General features: G+C 54.4%; 1 protein-coding gene across 1 annotated transcript in view; it reads left to right on the top strand.

Moving 5' to 3' along the window:
• Positions 1 to 43: 43 nt before the first annotated feature.
• LOC121354184 (protein shisa-6-like) overlaps positions 44 to 19,271 on the top strand; it is a 30,972-nt gene continuing 11,744 nt past the window's right edge. The window contains exons 1-2 of the mRNA XM_041468611.1: positions 44 to 726; positions 12,710 to 12,870. Of these exons, the coding sequence (XP_041324545.1) occupies positions 44 to 726; positions 12,710 to 12,870 (844 nt within the window). The remainder of the gene's footprint in view (positions 727 to 12,709; positions 12,871 to 19,271) is intronic.

Raw genomic sequence — 19,271 nt, 5'->3', positions numbered from 1 at the left:
CCCGCCGCGCCCCCCGCGCCGCGCCCCCGCCTCGCCCCTCGCCATGGGGCCGCGGCACCTGCTGCTGCCGCTGCTCCTGCTCTCCCTGCAGCTCCTGGCCCTGCTGCTGCTGCTGCCCGCGCAGGCGGCCGGGCCCCCCCGCGCCAAGGGCAACCGGACCCAGGGGGCGGCGGCGCCGCGGCGGACCCCCAAACCGGGCAAGGAGCTCCTGAACCAGACGCTGGCGGGCCCGGGGGCCGCCGCCCCCACGGCGCTGCCCGGGCGCGGCAAGGGCGCGGGGGGCGGCAAGGCAGCCCCCGGAGGCGGGGGCGGCGGCGGGGGCTCGGCCCCGGCGCACGAAACGTGCTGGGGGTACTACGACGTGAGCGGGCAGTGGGACAAGGAGTTCGAGTGCAACAACAGCCTGACGGGCTTCCGCTACTGCTGCGGCACCTGCTTCTACCGCTTCTGCTGCAACAAGCGCGCCGAGAAGCTCAACCAGAGCCTGTGCCGCAACTACAAGAGCCCCGAGTGGGCCCACCCCACCACGGCCAGCGGCGCCCTGCCCGCCGACGGCAGCGACGGAGGCGACGGGGACGCCAACAAGTACGACCCGGACAAGGACAGCACCAACGCCACCGTCTACATCTCGTGCGGGGCCATCGCCTTCGTGCTCATCGCCGGCGTCTTTGCCAAGGTGGCCTACGACAAGGCGCGGCGCCCGCCCCGGGAGATGAACATTCACAGGTGAGCTCCTTCCCCTGCTCGCCCTCACCGAGCTCCCCCTTGGCAGAGTGTGCTCAGGGTTTCTCAGTGTGCTGCCCAACCAAGGGTCCTCCTTTTGAGTGCCCAACCAAGGGGCCTCCTTTTGAGTGTCCAGCCAAGGGTTCCCAGCTGTGCAGCCTGTCCAAGAGTTTCCTGTTGTATGGCTCCTCCAGGGATTCCCCCTTTGGACTTGCTACCCAAGGGCTCCGTTTTTACACCGCTGTCCAGGGGTTCTCCTGCTGCACTCTCTGCCCAAGGAGTCTCCCTGTGAAGCACCCACTCGGTTCTCTATGCTTTGCTCTGGCTCTCCATGAGTTTCCCCTGCCAACCCTTCCAAGGGTTTCCTTTCCCAGTGCCGCGGCTCTCCGACGGCTGTGCCACCTTTCCAAACGATTTCCCATTGTGCTGCCGCTTCGAGAGGTCTCCCCTTGAGTCATTTATCCAAGGGTTTCCCCCTTTGCGAGGGCTGTCCAAGGCTTCCCTCTTTGCACCATCCACCAAAGGGTTTTCCCTTTCCATCCTCTGCCCAAGAGTTCCTCCTTCCCACGGTCCGACCAGGGCCACCCGGACCCCTGTGTCCATCCCACTGCCCACCCCGGCGCCTGTCCGGCTGCCCCGTGGCTCTTCTCCCGCGGCCGCGTTTGTGCTCTGCTCCCCGCGCCTTCAGCACCGGCTCCGCGGACAGCTCCGGGACAGCTCCGGGATAATTCCCGGATAATTCCCGGACAGCTCCCGCACAGCTCCCGGACAGCTCCCGGGCTATTCCCGGACAGCTCCCGGATAATTCCCGGGCTATTCCCGGACAGCTCCCGGATAATTCTCGGGCTGTTCCTACACAGCTCCCGGGTAATTCCCGGATAATTCCCAGGCTGTTCCCGGACAGCTCCGCGCTGCCCCGCTCCGCCCAGCGTCCGTCCCGGAGCTCCACGCGTATCCTCCCCCGGCACCCCGGCACCCCCTCCTGCCCCCGGCACCCTCCTCTACATCCCAGAACGTCGCCCTTTCCTCTCGGCATCCCGGCACCCCTTCTTACCCCCCAGAGCCTCCCTCTGCACCCCGGCACCCCCTTTCCCCCCTCGGAGCCCCGCCTGTTCTCCTGCACCCCGACAGTCCCCTCCCGCCCCCCGGAGTGTCCCCCAACATCCCGGCTTGACTCCCCTGCACCCTGCACCCTCCTCCTTTCCCCGGGACTCCCCCCACATCCCTCCTGCCCCTAGCACTCCCCTCCTGCTCCTGGCACTCCCCTCCTGCCCCCGGCACTCCCCTCTTGCCCCCAGGCATGCCCCTCCTGCCCCCAGGCATGCCCCTCCTGCCCCTGGCACTCCCTCCCTGCACCCGGGATCCTCAGCAGCCCCCAGACCCTCGAATCTCCCCCCAAGCCTCCTCAGAGCTCCCCCCGCACCCCCCAGGGGCAGCAGAGCTGCTTGAACCCCGCGGGTCCTGTCCTGTCCCTGTCCCTGTCCATGTCCCTGTCCATGTCCCTGTCCTGCCCTGTCCCTGTCCTATCCCTGCCCTGTCCCTGTCCCTGTCCCTGTCCCTGTCCCTGTCCTAGCCCTGTCCTGTCCTGCCCCATCCCTGTCCCTGCCCTGCCCTGTCCTGCCCGGGAAAGTTTGGGAAGTGCGGATGGGATGGATCGGGACCCCCGGGGTGGTTCCTTCCGCGGGGGCTGCAGGGGTGTGTGGGGACTCGCTGCTGGTGGCAGAGCTCTGCCCTTTCCCCTCTTCCTTCGTTCGGTGCCTCTCCAGGGGCGAGCAGCCCGTGCCTGTCCCTGCGGGCTCGCTGCTCCCTCGGCAGCGGCGTTGCTGTGAGGACGGGAGCGCTCGGCGTGGCACACGAAATCCTGCTTCAAAGCAAAAGCTCGGGCGTCTGTAGCAATCCTCCTTCTGGACAAATGCGTGTTCTCTCTCGGTTCATATTTATTTTATGAGGAAAAAGTCCCTCCAAATGATGAGAGCTGCTTGCGTGCCGCGAATGCGAGAGCTCCCCTTGTCTGAACATAAAAATTGGTGAGAGGCTTCTTTAGAAGAGCAGTGGTGAGCATCAGGGGGAAAGACCTTAACTCTAGCAGATAATGCCTCCTGAAATTATTTTAATGAAGATTTTTAATCAGAACTCTTGAAATCATTGACCGTGCTTTTAAGGCTGAACTTCAGCTGCAATCAACAGAGATTGAGGGGAGAAATATTAGTGTTTTAGGAGGAAAATGAGATGAGTGACGCAGTTTTTATTTATTTGGGAAGATGTTTTTTATTTAGACTCCTCCTTGCAGTGAGGACAAACAGCGAGGCTGGTTTACATTTGCTGAGGGTCTGGCCCACATACTCCATTCCAAATCCCACCTGCCTCTGGTCCCTGCAAGAATATTTCTCCACAGTGTTAAAAACTACACACAACTGCGTAGAGGCAAGGGTCCTGCAAGTGGCTTAGCCAGAAAATGATCTCTTTTAAGTCCTTTGTTAATGAAGGGATGGTTCCCCAGCTGCCCAGCTCTTCTGGCTTCAAGGCAACTTTGCCTGGGCCTTATCTTCACACTAAATTTGGAAATCTGGGTTGGATGTCCATATGTTACTTCTGCTCCAGCTCCAGCCTGCTGCAGGGTTGGATCCTTCACCCTTGGAAATCAGAGCCAGTGTTGCCAGACTTGTCTGGATTCTTCCTGATGTTTTCATTTCTTTGATGCTTGCTTTGCTTTATTTAGATAAGTTCTGGTGAAATGATTCACCTGTGTGTAGAAGTATGAATGGCAGATTGAGTGCTAGGGAAGCTTGACTTCCAGAGCATTTTAAGGAGTTGATTGACTTCTATAATATGGTAGCTGGTAAAAGATTATACCTTTCAGAGCTGAGTTACCTGAACTTGATCAACATCACACGAGGGTTTAAATATTTTGAAGTGCATCTCCTGCATTGGGCTGAATGCTCGGGGTGCTCTAAGCAGAATGTAAATTCGAGGAGAGGAATGGTTTGTCTTTGTCTCTGACAGCTGCTGGGGAGGAACAGGGAAGGAGGAAAGCAGGTTGGGGTCAGATATTTCTGTCTGTTTGAGGTCGTGTCAGCTGGAGTGAAGTGTGACATCCGGAATAATTCTCTGTAGCGATGGCGAGTGCGTTAAACCTCAGTGTGCATCCTCTGGGAGGAGGAGAGAGCAGCATGAGCACAACTCGCTACAGGGGGCTGGAAGAAGCCTCTTGGGCTCGTATCCCACTGGCAGGGAAGATCAAAAGATCAATCAGAAGTTCCCTGCACCTCCCCACCAGCAGCATCACACTGTAAATTTTACCTCCTCGTAAATGCTCGCCGAGCAGTGCCGTGTGTGAATATCATCCCTCTGCCCATTCCTCGTCCAGCTTTTACAGAAAATCCTCATGAACTTGCTTACAGAGAACATTTTGAGGGAGGCAGGGCTCATAAAATGTCTTTTGGTGGAAGGAGGGTTTACAAATACCTTGAGAGCTGTCGGTGTGCTGTGGAAGGAAGGGCTGGCTGTGCATGTGCAGCTCCGAGCTGGAATCAGCTCCAGTTTCCAGGCACTGCCACGTCCCTTTAAAGCAAGACACTGCTGAGATTCTGGGCTCACAACCACTGAGACAGGCGTTTCTAACAGCAGTTAAGTGGAAGCACTTTGAAAACCAGGAGCTAAAATATTCCTATTGTACAGAAACGCTTGTAGTGCTTTCAATGGAAATGATTTTTTTTTCTTTTTTTTGGCAATTATAGGATCTTTGAGCCTGGCTGTATAGACCTGCCTATTGCTTTGGGGGCTACACAGCCAGAACTTTGCTGGGCTCCAGGTAGAAGCTGGGGCTGGTTTCTGAGAATTACACCCAGCAGTGCTGATGCTGTCTCATGCATTGGTGAGGATGGTTTGTTTTTGTCTCATTGCCAGCGTTGTTTTCTTCTCTTGAGCATTTCTTAAGTGAAATTTAAGAAGTATTTGCTTTACTCTCAGTCTGGGGATGAGTTAAGGGATCTCTGAGCAGGGAATATCAGCTGGTTCTTTCCAAAGCTGGGTGAGATTTTCTGCAGCAAGAAGGGGTGACACAGAATGTTCTCATTCTGTGACCCCGCATCCCCACGCTACAGAACACAAATAATTCACAGATGTAGCACTGCTCCACGACCCCTGCTTAGCCTCAGCAGCAGCCACTGCACTCTGCTGAGCTGGGAGTGCACAGATTGGGACCTGGACTGAAATATCCCGAGTGCATCCCGCTGGTCAGCTGAGGGCAGAGGGACACAGTGGCAGAGCTGGCCCTGGGGCACTGGTGGGAGCCCAGCTGCTCTCCTGGGAAGCAGCACAGGGATTTTTTTCCCAGCAAACCAGCTGTGTGTGCTAAAAGGCCTTATCTGGCCTCGCATGGAGCGTGGCTGAGGGGTGGGAAAGGGAGAAGGGAAACAGGCTCTGTGCTGTGCTTCACTTCCCCCTCCTCCCACAGCATCTGGGTTGCTGCAAAGAGGGAAGATATCTGTGCTGCTCTTCTCTTCAGCCTCTGCACCTCCTGCTCTGTGAGTGATCACTGCCAGCCTTTGTAAACCAACATCCTTTGCCCATGTAGAGACCAGAGTTTAATTGATCCACTCCTTGTTTCTGCTCCGTGGCTCTGAATTCCAGCAGGAACCGGAGGCAACGGATCTGTCTGCTCACAGATCCAAGGAGCTGCTGGTCTGTGTGAAATGCAGCAGGGTTTGTGTTCCTGCAGGCTGCATCCCCCGCGGCTCGGGGCCCTGTGCTTGCTGAGGGGTTGCTGGAGGGAGCTGCTTTCAGGTGTGAAGGTTATGAGCAGTGCCTCTCTGCAGCCCTGGTGTTTGAGACAGGGATCACAGGCAGCTCCTTCAGCTCTGCTCTGTGCTGCTGGAGCCAGAGGATCAAACCCCCTGGTCCCCAGGGCAGGGAGGGAGTGCTGTGAACACTCCTGGCCACAGGGACTCTGCAGGAGGTTTTCTTTCTTGGATGCTGTTCCTGCTTTCAGTCTCTTTCCACTGAAGTGTTTTTATGCTCTGCCTTTTTTTCACTCTGCTCCGACTCACTCGGGTGCCTTTCAGCTGCTCTTTGCCCTGCTTTGAGTTGTTCAGTCCTGGTGGTTTCTGAGTGTCTCCTCTGAAGTGCCCTGTCCCTCTCACAGGCACAGAATACAGGTCAGACTGAAGCAAGAAAAACCAAAAAAGGCGCAGCCATAAAATCACAGAATGGATGGAGTTGGAAGGACCCTTAAAGATCATCTCATTCCACCCCCTGCCATGGGCAGGGACACCTTCACTTGTGACCTCAGAGGAGCTCCTCAGGACTAGTTCTGTTTCAAACCAGCCCTGGCTGGATTTGGGGTAACTCCTAAGCTGGGAGAGCACCTGGATCTTGTCCTTTTGCAGGGAATTGTCCAGATGCAGACCCAAATCCAGGCCAGGTGTGTCTCTGTGTGCCTGTACCTGTACAAAACATTTCTCCTTTTGCTTCACTTCCATGAGAAAGCTCCAGTCTGGAGCTCTGGTTGTGGTTTGCAGTTTGATAATTGGGTTTTTGCTGTGTTTTCCTCTCTGAGTCTATTTTATGAAGAGATTGACTCTGTGGGAGCAGAGGCTGCCTGGCCACCAACATCCTCTGGATGCTTCTGGGCTTCTCCTTTCCTTTTCAACTTCTCCCATTACGAGAGAGGCCAGGCTCAGAAACCGTGCTGCCTCCACCATATCATCTCAGTGTCTCTAATTCCCATTTATTTGGCATTTTCCTGCTTGCTAATTAACTTTTTCTGTTAGTCCAGCTCCATCATGAGGTGTCGAGGGAATCCAGTGCAGCTCTGAACTTCTCTTCCTTTTAGTTTTGTAATCTCTGATATCCTTAAGTAGCAGTTGATCTCTGTGCCTTTGGAGATCAGATGCCTTTTAAAATTTCTGTTTCACATAAGATCTGAACTTTGTGGGGAAGATGAGGCCAGGGCATGTGCTGCTTGCCTTTGCCCCCCCTCACATGGGCTGGCTGTGCTTCCTCAGATCTGAGTGCTCTGCACTGCTTGGAGGGCTCAGATATCTCCTTCCCCAGGTGGATAAACACAGAATTCTTCACAATAAATGCTGGGCTGTGCTCTCGCCACAACCTCCTTTGTTGTGAGGGCTCTTCAGAGGAAGCTCAGCTTTTTCCAGTGAGTTCAAAGCCCCTCAGGTGCTCAGAGCAGAGGATTTGGTGTGAAACCAGACCCTCTGTGCTCGACCCTTCCCCAGCTGCAGCTGTGTGAGCACTGGCCTCTGTCACTGTGCCTGGGCATGCACAGCACAAACAGGGCAGGACAAAGAGCTGGGCCAGCAGAGCACCATTCCCACAGCCTTTCATTCCCTTCCAGGGATACTTTCACACCTTTCACACCCCAGCCACACCTGCTGGTTTTATTCCCTCTCCTTTCCGTGTGCTCGGTCCCTGTCCTGCACAGCTCCCCGCTCTCCCCAGCAGCCCTGGTGCCTCTCCTGGGTGCATCTCTGGGAAGAGAAGGGGCTGGAGCTGGGTGGGTCACAGGGTCTGCTCCCTCCTGCAGCCACCCTGAGCCTCGTGGCACCTGGGGGTACCAACCTTCTGCCACTCACTGTGCCCAGCAGCCTGGCCACGGCTCAGACACAGGTCCTGCCCCTGCTGAGGACACTTTGTGCTCAGGGTGACATCTCTCTGCAGAGAAACACCCCTTGGAAAGGTTCATTTTAAGCTTTTAATGTCCAAATCTTTACGTAACAGTTTTGTTCTCCTCAGGCTCGCTGTGTCCAGAGGAACTGGTGTCACCCGTTTTGGGCTCAGTCACTGCTGGCAGCTCCTTGCCCACACCACAGCAACAGCCAGAGATTATTCAGTTTGGACATTGCTGTCAGCTGTGTGAAGTGATTGTCTTTAGAGCTGGATTAAATTCCAGGAGTTTTCCAAATTGTGTTTGGTATTAAGATTTCTCAGGAGACATCTGACTTTTCCTGTGTGCCCTGGGCATGCAGAACCCAGCTGGCAGCCCCTGGGATGTGGGAATGCTTTAGAACTGGCCAGCCCTGGGCATGCAGGACCCAACAGGCAGCCCCTGGAATGTGGGAATGCTTCAGGAATGGCCAGCCTTGGGCACACAGGACCCAGCTGGCAGCCCCTGGGATGTGGGAATGCTTTAGAACTGGCCAGCCCTGGGCATGCAGGACCCGGCTGGAAGCACCTGGAATGTGGGAATGCCCCAAGACTGACCAGCCCTGGGCATGCAGGACCCAGCTGGCAGTCCCTGGAGTGTGGGAATGCCCCAGGAGTGGCCAGCCCCAGGTGTGGTCAGTGTCTGGAGCTTCCCAGGACACAGAGCAGGTGTGGGGACAGCAGGCAGGCCATGAATAATGCATGGCTGCTCTCTGTGACAGTGGCTGTGACCGAAGTGCTGTCCCTCAGAGGGAGCTGTCCCTTCCAGGTGAGCTGGCTCCAGGCTGGATAAATCCATCTCCTGGAATAACTGCCTCTTTCTTTCCCAGTTAGTAACAGAGCATAGGGGAGTCTTTAACCTGGCTGTTTTTGTAGTGAAAACCTGGCTGTGCTGAAGGCATTGGAGTGCTGCCACCAGCTCCATCCCTGCTCTGCTTTCAGCAGCTGCAGCTCAGCCAGGCACTGCTCTCCTCACTGTGCTCTGCCAGACCCATTGGGTCACTCTCCTTCCATTCCTCCCCGAATTCACAGGGGCTGGGAGCAGGCAGTTCTGTTTGCTAGCACTCTGTGGTTAAGGTCTGCACCAGAGGGGATTTTCAGGGGGTGAATCAGTGAAGTTTTGAGCTGCACCCCCTGCACTGCTGGGAACAGGCAGCTCCTCCCTGTGCATTTCCCACCCAGACCCCTCAGCCCAACCTCATTTCGCTCCCAGCCTGCTGGAGCTGTCACCAGAGCACCCCTGGCCTCCAGCAGAAGGGACACCCGTGTCCCCACTCACACTGTGAATTGGTGTTGGGAGCTGTGGGCATGGGGAAAGTGGGACAGTGCTTTCCCAAGAAGGCTGTGGGGAGGACAGCAGTCCTCGTGGGAAATTCGGGGAGCAGATCTGGGTTCTGGGCTGGGTTACAGGGGCAGGGTGAGCTGCAGTGAGCTGGTCCCTCCCAACCCTGCAGCTTCGCCTTCTCCCTGACTACCAAGACACATTTTGGGACCAAAGTCTGTCATTTCCAGCACCAGGCCCCAGCTGATGCCCAGCCTTGCTGCCCCACTGCTTCCATCCACCCCCTTGATTCCTTTGGATTTACACCAAATCCTTTTGATTTTTCCTTCTGAAAATTGTTGAACCCCGGTGTTCAAATTTGTCCTGAGCACCACGAGAGCCATCCCAGGGAGCAGGACCTGGCCTGGGCTGTCCAGAAACGTGGGTTTCCCTCCCCCAGGGCCGTGCAGCCCCCTGGAGCAGTGTCCCAGCTGGCCTGGGGCTGCTCTGGGTGGCACGGAGCCTCGGCACAGCGGTGACGTGAGGGAGAGGTGTCACAAATCCTTATCAGTGCCACGCTCCGGCAGCCAGGCTTGTGCTGCTCAGATAACAGCTGTGTCGTCACAGGAAGGTTCCTGGAGTGTCTCATATCCTTGTGCAGGTGATTAGGGGGCTGGTGACATCAGTGGCGCTAATTGTACCCAGGTGGCTGCACACACAGGGCCCAGATATTCCAGGGAGTCTGTTCTCCTGGAGCTTTGCAGTGGGCAGTGAGCCAGCTGGACCCAAGGCACTGTCACCAACAAATCTGCCTCTTTCAAGTGGGACTGACCCTCCAGCCCCTCAGGGCTTTGTGGAAACACTCTGGATGCCACACAGCACCGTGATTGAATTGGCACGGAACGAACCAGCTCCATCCAAGCTGGGCTTGCTGCTTTGTTCCGTCCCATTTCCACAGCCCCAGCCCCTGCAGCTCCCCCTGCGTGCCCAGCCCACCCTTGGGACACCTGGAATGAGCTGTTCTGGAGTTCTCCAGCCTGCTCTGGTGTTCTCCCCTGTTCCCTGAGTGATTGTGCTCTGGGCACTCGCAGAGTTGTGGACGAGTGTTCCGAACGAGCCCAGGCCACTGTGGGCCAGTAAATAACAGAGCTAATGCAAGGTGTGGGATTGAAAAACGGCCCTCAGTGTTCCTGTGCTGCAGGTGCCATCAAAGGGTCATCTGGTGCTTAATACACCTCGGGGATCCCTGCTGAGGGCTCGGGTCTGCCAGCCTGCTGCCCGTGACACACGGGCTGGCTCCACTGGCTCTGTGGGGTGGTGCCACACAGGCAGAGCTCCTTGGCATCCCCATCCTCCCCAGGCAGCTGCGTGGGGTGCAGTGGGGAGCCCCTGGCCTGGAGAAGCCACCAGGATTGCTGGGGTGAATGAGCCCCCTCCTCCTGTGCTGTCACTCAGGGCAGGAGCCTCAGGAGCAGCCTCGAGTGCCTGCTCTGCCACTCTTGTTCTCCGTGACCTTGGGCAAGGGGACAAAGGGCCAGAAGTGTCCTGGAGGTTGGGAAGCAGTTAGGGACACCTCAGGCATGGCTGGGCATGGTGGGGAGCTCTGTGCCAGGCGGGGGGAAGGAATCCAGGAGCTTTGGGGCAACACCAAACACCAGTTCCTCACCAAACACGAGTTCCTCACTAGAACCCAGTTCCTCACTAAAAACCACTTCCTCACCAAACACCAGTTCCTCACCAAACACGAGTCCCCACTCCCCAAACAGCAGTTCCTCACCAAACACCAGTTCCTCATTACCAATTCCTCACCAAATACCAGTTCTTCACTAAAAACCAGTTCCCACTCCCCAAACACCATTTCCCACTTGGGAGCCCCTGGCCTGGAGAAGCCACCAGGATTGCTGGGGTGAATGAGCCCCCTCCTCCTGTGCTGTCACTCAGGGCAGGAGCCTCAGGAGCAGCCTCGAGTGCCTGCTCTGCCACTCTTGTTCTCCGTGACCTCGGGCAAGGGGACAAAGGGCCAGAAGTGTCCTGGAGGTTGGGAAGCAGTTAGGGACACCTCAGGCATGGCTGGGCATGGTGGGGAGCTCTGTGCCAGGCGGGGGGAAGGAATCCAGGAGCTTTGGGGCAACACCAAACACCAGTTCCTCACCAAACACGAGTCCCCACTCCCCAAACAGCAGTTCCTCACCAAACACCAGTTCCTCATTACCAATTCCTCACCAAATACCAGTTCTTCACTAAAAACCAGTTCCTCAATACCAGTTCCCACTCCCCAATCACAAATTCTCACTCACCAACCAGTTCCTCCCCAAACACCAGTTTCTAACAAAAAACCAGTTCCCACTCACCCAACACCAGTTCCCACTCCCCAAACACCAGTTCCCACTCCCCAAACACCAGTTCCCACTCACCCAACACCAGTTCCTACTCACCCAACACCAGTTCCCACTCCCCAAACACCAGTTCCTACTCCCCAAACACCAGTTCCCACTCCCCAACACCAGTTCCCACTCCCCAAACACCAGTTCCTACTCCCCAAACACCAGTTCCCATTCACCAAACACCAGTTCCCACTCACCCAACACCAGTTCCCACTCCCCAACACAATTTCCTCCCCAGGCACCAGCTCCTCCTTTCCCCAGGAGCAGACAGAAGGAGTCCTGGCCTGGCCAAGGCTCAGCACCCCTCTCTCGTGGCTGCCTCCTTGCCCTGGCCCAGTCTGTGCTCTCCTGTCCTTGCACACAACAATCCCTCCACCCCACGAGGATCAGCCTGTGTGCACACACAGATATCCCCTGGCTGGTTACAGCCTTCAGATCTGCTATTTTTGCAGCCAAGAAATAATCAAAAAAAGGGTAAAAATATCTTTATTTTGTACAGGCTGGTGCTGAACTAATGTGATCCTGCTCAGGAGCCTCTGAGATCCTCCAAGAGTTCCTTGTGTGGAGCACATTAGTATTGCAATCCATTATGCACAGGGACAGGAGTCTGGAGAGGAAATGATTTGGAAAATGGAACAGACCCAGGGCCCAAACTATTTCTCATATGAAAGCTCAGAAATGTGGCATTTATGGGATGCCAGTGGATGTGAGCAATGCCAGCATCCCTCTCATTAATGTGCAGTGAGGGGATGTCTCCTCCTGACACCTTCCCTGGGACCCCAGGTGGCTCCAGATGTGTTCCCCTTGCCAGGAGAAAAGGGATTTTCCATCTCCATCAGCTTTCAAGTGCCGCTGAAATGGCTTGTGTGCCTTACAGCCCTCACAAGCCACCCCCTTCCTGCTTTTCCTAAGGCCCAGCAGAGAAGGAAAATCAGGGCACTGCGCTTCACGTGTCCATGATGTTCACAGAGGGGGAAAAAAGATCTTGGAGTATCCAAGGGGAAAGCATTGCTGCAGCTGGACTGGGTGAGACTGCTTTTCCCTGGGAATGGCAGGGAGAACTCAGCCATTAAAGCAATCCCTGCTGAGCACAGAGCTCAAGGCAGGCTCAGAGCTCTGCTGACACCAACCCCTGCAAGTTGGTTAATCCATGTTTCTGGCTCGTGGTTCTCCTTTAGAAGCCACTCCCAGCACTGCTAGGGTTTGAGCAGGGATTTCAGGATGTGGGCATCCTGATCTGAGGCTGTTTTAGGGGAGTTTGGCTCGGGCAGGGTGGTTTTGGTGTCACTTTTGGGAGGTGCCAGGGCTGGGGCCAGCAGTGGCTCCTGGTGGAGGCAGGGCTCTGTGTGCCGGGGCAGTTTGTCTGCTCTGGGAGGTGATGGAGAGGTACCAAAACCCTGGGCTGAAGCGAATTAGACAGAGCAGATGAGACACCAAACAATAGCCAGGCAAGCCTGGAAATACTTGCAGCAGATGCACAGAAAGAAACAGAGCTTTTAAGCCATATTTTTAAATTTTATTATTACTGCTAATGTTGCTTTTTTTCTCTGTTTATGGTATGAACCCAGCTGCTTTGGATTCACAAGTACAAATACTGAATTCTGTTCTATTCTATTCCGAAACACTGCATTCTAGCTGTGTTAAAATACATTTCCCCCCTTTTTTTTCCCTGTCTCCCCAGGGCTCTGGCCGACATCCTAAGGCAGCAGGGACCAATCCCAATCGGACACTGTGAAAGAGAGACAATCTCGGCCATAGATACCTCCCCCAAAGAAAACACCCCAGTCAGGAGCTCTTCCAAGAACCACTACACCCCCGTGCGCACCGCCAAGAGCAACCCAGGTGAGTGCTGCTCGCTGAGAGCTGCCAGAGCCAGCAGAGCATCCCCTGCCACAGCACAAAACTGGATGTTTCTGGAAAATCCCTCTGCTAGGGTTCTTCTGAGAGGAGGAGAAGCTTCAGCTTGTCCCTGTTTTGCTGCTTTGGGGTGTGGTCTGGGGATTGTTTATTAATCGTGTGAATTGTTTGAATTTAATGGCCACTCATGGTCCAGCTGTGTGGAGGCTCTGAGGAGTCATGAGTTTTTATTGTTAATTCTGGTTAAGGCTTCTGATGTATCCTTCCTCTTTAGTTTAGTGTAGTTTTAGTACAGCATAATATAATATAATATAATATAATATAATATAATATAATATAATATAATATAATATAATATAATATAGAAATTGTATACATTGTATACATACAATTTCCAAACGATCCTAGGAACGGCAACACTGACAATATACTTCTTTTTTGAGATTTGTCTCTTCCCTGGTCCTGGAGACCCTCACAAAGACCACAACAGCAGCCTGTGTAAACCTAAAATTGGGATGGCAAATGGCTTCAGCAGGGAGTGCAGGGTGATGGCTCTCTCAGGCAGAGTGCCTCTCCTCTCCTCTCCTCTCCTCTCCTCTCCTCTCCTCTCCTCTCCTCTCCTCTCTCCTCTCTCCTCTCCTCTCCTGGATCCAGGCTGTGCCCGGGGATGCTGCTGGGCTCTGTGTTTGTTACCAAACACGTTTGCTGCAGGCAGCAGCAGCTCCCTGCACACAGCAGCTGAGGATGCAGAGCTCCGAGGGGCTGGGGCTGCCAGGCTCAGCCAGGTGGGCTCCAGGGGTGCCCTGGGACATGCAGAGGGTGACCCACAGTGGCTCCAAGAGCACTGCCCTGGGAATCAGGGCCCACAAAACACATCTGTTGTCGTTTTCATCTAACCATTTTTTTTTTTTTTTTTTTTTTTTCCAAAAAAAAAAAAAAAAAAAAAAAAGGAATTATTTTTGCCTTGATTTCCCCAGTGGCCCAGGGATTGCAGCCTCTTGGCTGCAGACCTTGTTCTGATTTATTTAATGCTCCATGGATGGGGAATTGTCTGTTCAGTGGGGCGTGGCAGCTTCCCCATCACTCCTGGCCTGGATGTGGGGCTCTCCTGCACAAAGATGTGGGCTCTCCTCCACTCATGAGTGCTCAGCCTCACGTGGAAGGTTCTGGTGGCATTTCCTGCCCTGTGTGACCCGGGTGTGCTCCTGGTCCCTGCTGGGAGGGCTCTGAAGGGAGCCAGTGGGAGCTGTGGGCTCAGCTGGGAGGGGAAGGGCCCTTGGCTGCTTTGTGCCTGTCTGGAGGGGTTTGGTGCAATGTCCTGCCCCTGTGGGGACAGGTGACAGCATCCTCTGAGGGTGACATTGTCCCTGCTGTTGGGCACAGAGCCCTTTCCCTGAGAACCGAGCAGGATTCCTTTGCTTTCCCATTTCCACCCCCAAACCGGGGAGCCCTGTGGTTTTGTGTGTAAATTTGGATCTGTGAGATAAAGCCTTGGTCTGGAGAACAGCCTTGAGGTGAATTGTGTGCAAGAGGGAATTGCTGCTGCTTATCTGAGGCTTGGAGCTGGCTCTGGACAGGAGTTGTGGTCCTGAAACACGAGGAGGGAGGGTAATGGCTGGTGACCAGGGACAGGCACCACCAGGGGACAGCTGTGACATCACCCTTGGGGTGACAAGGGTCCAGAGAATGAGTCCTGGGGGCTGAGGGAGCTGGGGGGGCTCAGCCTGGAGCACAGGAGGCTCAGGGGGCCCTTGTGGCTCTGCACAGCTCCTGCCAGGAGGGGACAGCCGGAGGGTCGGGCTGTGCTCCAGGGAACAGGGACAGGAGCAGAGGGAACGGCCTCAGGCTGGGCCAGGGCAGCTCAGGGTGGGCACAGCAGGAATTTCCCCATGGAAAGGGGGCTCAGGCCTTGGAACTGCCCAGGGAGGGTTGGAGTGCCCATCCCTGGAGGTGCCCAGGGAATCCCTGAGGTGGCACTTGTGGTTGTGTTTGAGGATCCCAGGACGAGGGAAGAGATGAGAATCTTGACTCCGTGTTTCAGAAGGCTGATTTATTATATTGTGATATTATATTATATTAAAATGATATACTAAAACTATACTAAAAAGAATAGCGAGAGTGATATTATATTATATTAAAATGATATACTAAAACTATACTAAAAAGAATAGAGAGAAAAAGATCCATCAGAAATCTAGAAAGGAATGGAATGGAATGAATAACAAAAGCTCCTGACTCTCAGCGTCCATGCAGCTGGACCATGGTTGGTCATTAAGTAGAAACATCTCCCATGGACCAATCAAAGATGCAGCTGTTGGTAAACAATGTCCAGAGCACATTCCACAGCCATCAGACAGTTTTGTTTGCATTTCTTTCCTGAGGCTTCTCAGCTAGATTAGGAGAAAAATCCTAGCAAAGGGATTTTCATACAAATATCACAGTGGCAGGCACTCAGGGCTGGGGACATGGTGGAGATGTGGCACAGGGGGGACTCAATCCTCTTGGATGCCTTTTCCAGCCCAAATAATGCTGGGATTCTGTGCCATCAACATCTTCTCTCTCTGTCCCTTCCCTGTGTCTCCTGCTGCTCCTCAGGGCACACAGATCCAGAAGGAAGGGGCAGAAGGAATTCCTGGCTGGCTTAGGTGCTGTGCTCAGGCACTGCGAAGCTGAGAGGAGAGAAATGGCAAGGTTTGGAGGGAGATGCTGGCTGCAGGAGCCCTGCCTGCTGGCTGGGGGGAGCTCAGGCCTCCAAGGGCTTTTTGAGGCTTCGTGGTGCAGAAGTGAGGCAGGGAAGGATGCAGGGACCAGAGCACAGAGCTGTGAGCAGGTCACACCTTGTGATGGAGTTGGACCAACAGAAAAAGAGTGAATTAGCAAGCAGGAAAATGCCAAATAAATGGGAATTAGAGACCTTGCAGAGTGGCAGCAGCTGCTGGTCCTGCCTGAGGACTGGGACAGGAGCTCAAGAAGGGAAAGGCAGGATGTGAGTAGGATCCAGCCCCTGCCTGGGTGATGCTTTCCAGGCTGTGTGAGGGGGAAAAGCCATCACAGGGGAGTTCAGGAAAAGGAAAGATCCCCAAAGGCACACAGGAGAGCAGTCCCAGCACAGCCTCCCTCCCTGGCACTGGGCTCTGCTCCCTCGGGGCAGCCAGCTGGACTGAGCCCTCAGCAGCCCCTGCCAGGGCTGGGAAGGGAGAACTTGCCCAAAAGAACTTGTTCCTGGCTCAGCTGTGGCCACCATCAGCTCATAGATCATGGCAGACAGAAAGCTGATCACTCACAGAGATCACGAGCCCATAAAACAGCTTTACAGGTAACGTTTGCTTGTAATGTTTTATGGGCAGAGCAGGGCAGTGCTCTGTGATGCCTGTGCTCAGTTATGAGCCAAACTTCAGATTATTGGTGGGATTAGGAAATTGTATGAGTGGATGTTAAAATATTTCAGTTGGGAACAAGTATGTGTCCTAGCTTAAATAGAATAAAGCTGGTCAGCCCTGGCGTGGAGCAGAAAATCAGCAATGCTTGTTTTTTGGGTACAAGGGAAAGAAAATGAAAAAGAAAATAAAAAAAAAACCCAAAAAAAAGAGAAGGAAATAGGGAGAGCTGGAGGAAAAAGAGGCAGTAATATGGAATAGCAGGATCCAGGCAAGGCACTGCTCACTGGGGCTGCAAATTGGCTCAAGGAGCCCAGAGCTGCAGGGTTTGGAAAGCAGCAGGTCTGGTGGCTGTGGCTTGTCTGAGGAGCCCAGAGCAGGAGAGGTGAAGCAGCCAGAAAGGATTGTCCTCGTTGCACAGTGCTGATTGAGTTTGGTGTTCGTTTGACTTGGAACTTTTGTTTCCAAACTTATAATTGGAAGGGTGCCCCTAAGTCCTGCTAAATAAACCTTGGCTTCATTTTTCCGTGAGGCTGGCTCGGTGTCAGTGAGCAGGACGATTGTGGGTGACAGTGACAAATGGAGCTGGGCTGTGCCTGAGGCTGCAGAGCCCCAGCAGGGCAGCCTGGGCAGGTTCTGCTGGGGGCAGAGGAGAGGACTACATCTCCCACTGCTGCTCCAGAGGAATTCCAGACTGCTTTGGGCTGGGAGGGACCTTACAAACCTCCTGTCCCACCCCTAGCTTTCTGGAATTGCATGGTGACACTCTGTGTGCTGTGGCTGTCCCAGCTGTGGCATGTGCTGTGACACATCCCTGCCCTCACAGGGAGGAATTCTTCCCTTGAATATCCAATCTAAATCTGCCCTCTTTCAGCTCAAGATCGTTATCTCTTGTCCTGTCCCTCAATCCCTTGTCAATTCTCTCTCTCCGTGTTTCCTGTGGCTCCTTCAGGTCCTGGAAGGCCACACTGAGGTCACCCCAAAGCTTCTCCTCTCCAGGCTGAGCACCCTTTGCTCTCCAGCCTGTGAATGCCCTGGAAGCCCTCCTGGCTTTCAAAATACTTGAAATATTTCTGGCCCTTAAAGGGTATTTGAAGGCCTTTTGGAACCCAAATGCAGAGGGTTGGTTTGCTTTTCCCAAAATGTGGCAAAGCACTGAAAGGTGCACAGAGCTGCTCCCATGGGAGTTTCCTGGGTGCCCTGGGAGCAGAGGGGTGGCAGACATCCAGGGTCATCTCATGGCTGTCCTCCAAGCCAAGGACAAAGCACAGGTGACCCCAAGGAAGGCTTTGAGACATTTGGCTGATGTAGATCACTGCTCTGTCAAAGTGCTGGGTTTACTAAATCCTGATGGCTCAGGGGGAGCCAAATGCTGCCCCACAGCTGGTACAAATCTCTGATTCCCAGCACAGCACGTGTCTGCAGTGCTCCTTTATCCCCAGCCTCCTGCTGGCTCTCCCACACTGACTCTTTTCCATGTAGCTCATCCCAGCCTGGGAGAAAAGGGATGTTCAGGAGCACCAGGCTGATGTGGGAAGCCAAATCTGTTCAGGACAGGGCTGTCCCTGTCACCCCTGTGAAATGCTTTCAGCAGGGAAGGGTCCCAGGTGTCCCCCAACCCCAGCATGAGGCAGGGAGGTAAAATCTGTGCCTGGAGCTCTGGTACCTCTGACCTGCTCCAGGAGCAGGAGGCTGGGAGAGCAGGGACAAGACATGTTTGTAGAGGAAACACTCTGGCCTAGATTTACATTCTGTTGTCCCTTCATTCTCAGAACGTGCCATTGCCTCTCCAAGGGGATGCACTGCTCTGCAGCCAGCCCCAGAGGTGCCAGGGGAGGGCTGAGCACAGCGCAGGGTTAAAATCCAGGGTTAAAATCTGCTCCTCACCTGTGCTGGGACCTGCAGGTGTGGAGAAGAGCTCCTGGCCAGGATCACCACTTGGAATGCAGCAAACAGCACAGGCTGCTGCTCTGATTAGCCTGATCTATCTGGGGAAGGCTTTTAATAAGCAGTTTGAGTCAGGATGTTCCAGAGATGGATGCATTCAAAGTGCTGCTTTCAGCAGTGCCTCGCACCCAGAGGCACATTCTGAGCTCCTTCTGAATGGGAACAAATGCAGGGCAGGCCTTCAATCTTCATGGAAATTGTGGCAAACATCTCCAGCCAAGCCCAGAGCAGCGTGGGGAGCACTTCCACCCTGAGCAGCACTTTGGGAAGGGGCTCTGTGCCCCTGGCCCTGCTCCCCAGGGCTCAGCAGGGCTCTGCCCTTTCCTAAAGCCCAGGGGATCCAGGTTATCAGAGCCTTCCCCCAAAGCCCAGGGGATCCAGGTTCATTCCAGGTTTTCAATGCCTTCCCTTAAAGCCCTAGGGATCCAGATTCATTCCAGGTTATCAAAGTCTTTCCTAAAGTCCAGGTGATCCAGGTTCCCTCTGGTTTATCAGTGCCCTCCTAAAGCCCAGAGGATCCAGGTTATCAGAACCTTCTCCTAAAGCCCAGGGGATCCAGGTTCCCCCCAGGTTCTCAATGCCCTCCTAAAACCCAGGGGATCCAGATTCATTCCAGGTTATCAAAACCTTTCCCCAAAGCCCAAGGGATCCAGGTTCATTCCAGGTTCTCCATTCCTGCCCCCACAGCCCAGGGAATTCCAGATTCCCTCCAGGTTCTCAGTGCCCTCCCTCACAGCCAAACTCCTCTGCCTGCAGTTAAGGAACTTCAGTTAAAGCTGCTGAGAGTTTCCTCAGGGAGCAAAGCCAAGCGAGCTCGCTGTCTAACCAGCTGTGCCATTCTGTAGCTGTGCACAGGTAAAATCATTCCTGTAGCAGGTCTGAGCCTCCCTGTTTGCCTCTGCTTGTCCTGCCAGATCAATTTTGTTTGTTACCTCCATTAGATCTTCAGGAGAAAGGCAGGAACACAATCTCTTTCTTCCATTAATCAGGGCAGTTTACAGAAAACATCAATTTAAAATGTTAAGGCCAATTTGCAACTGGTATTGACAGCAATTAAATTGG

This window comes from Pyrgilauda ruficollis, unplaced genomic scaffold (assembly GCF_017590135.1).
Source record: "Pyrgilauda ruficollis isolate IOZ18807 unplaced genomic scaffold, ASM1759013v1 scaffold221, whole genome shotgun sequence".
NCBI lineage: Eukaryota > Metazoa > Chordata > Aves > Passeriformes > Passeridae > Pyrgilauda > Pyrgilauda ruficollis.
Note: the sequence above shows the minus strand (reverse complement) of the source record. Positions and strands in the feature narration are given on the sequence as shown.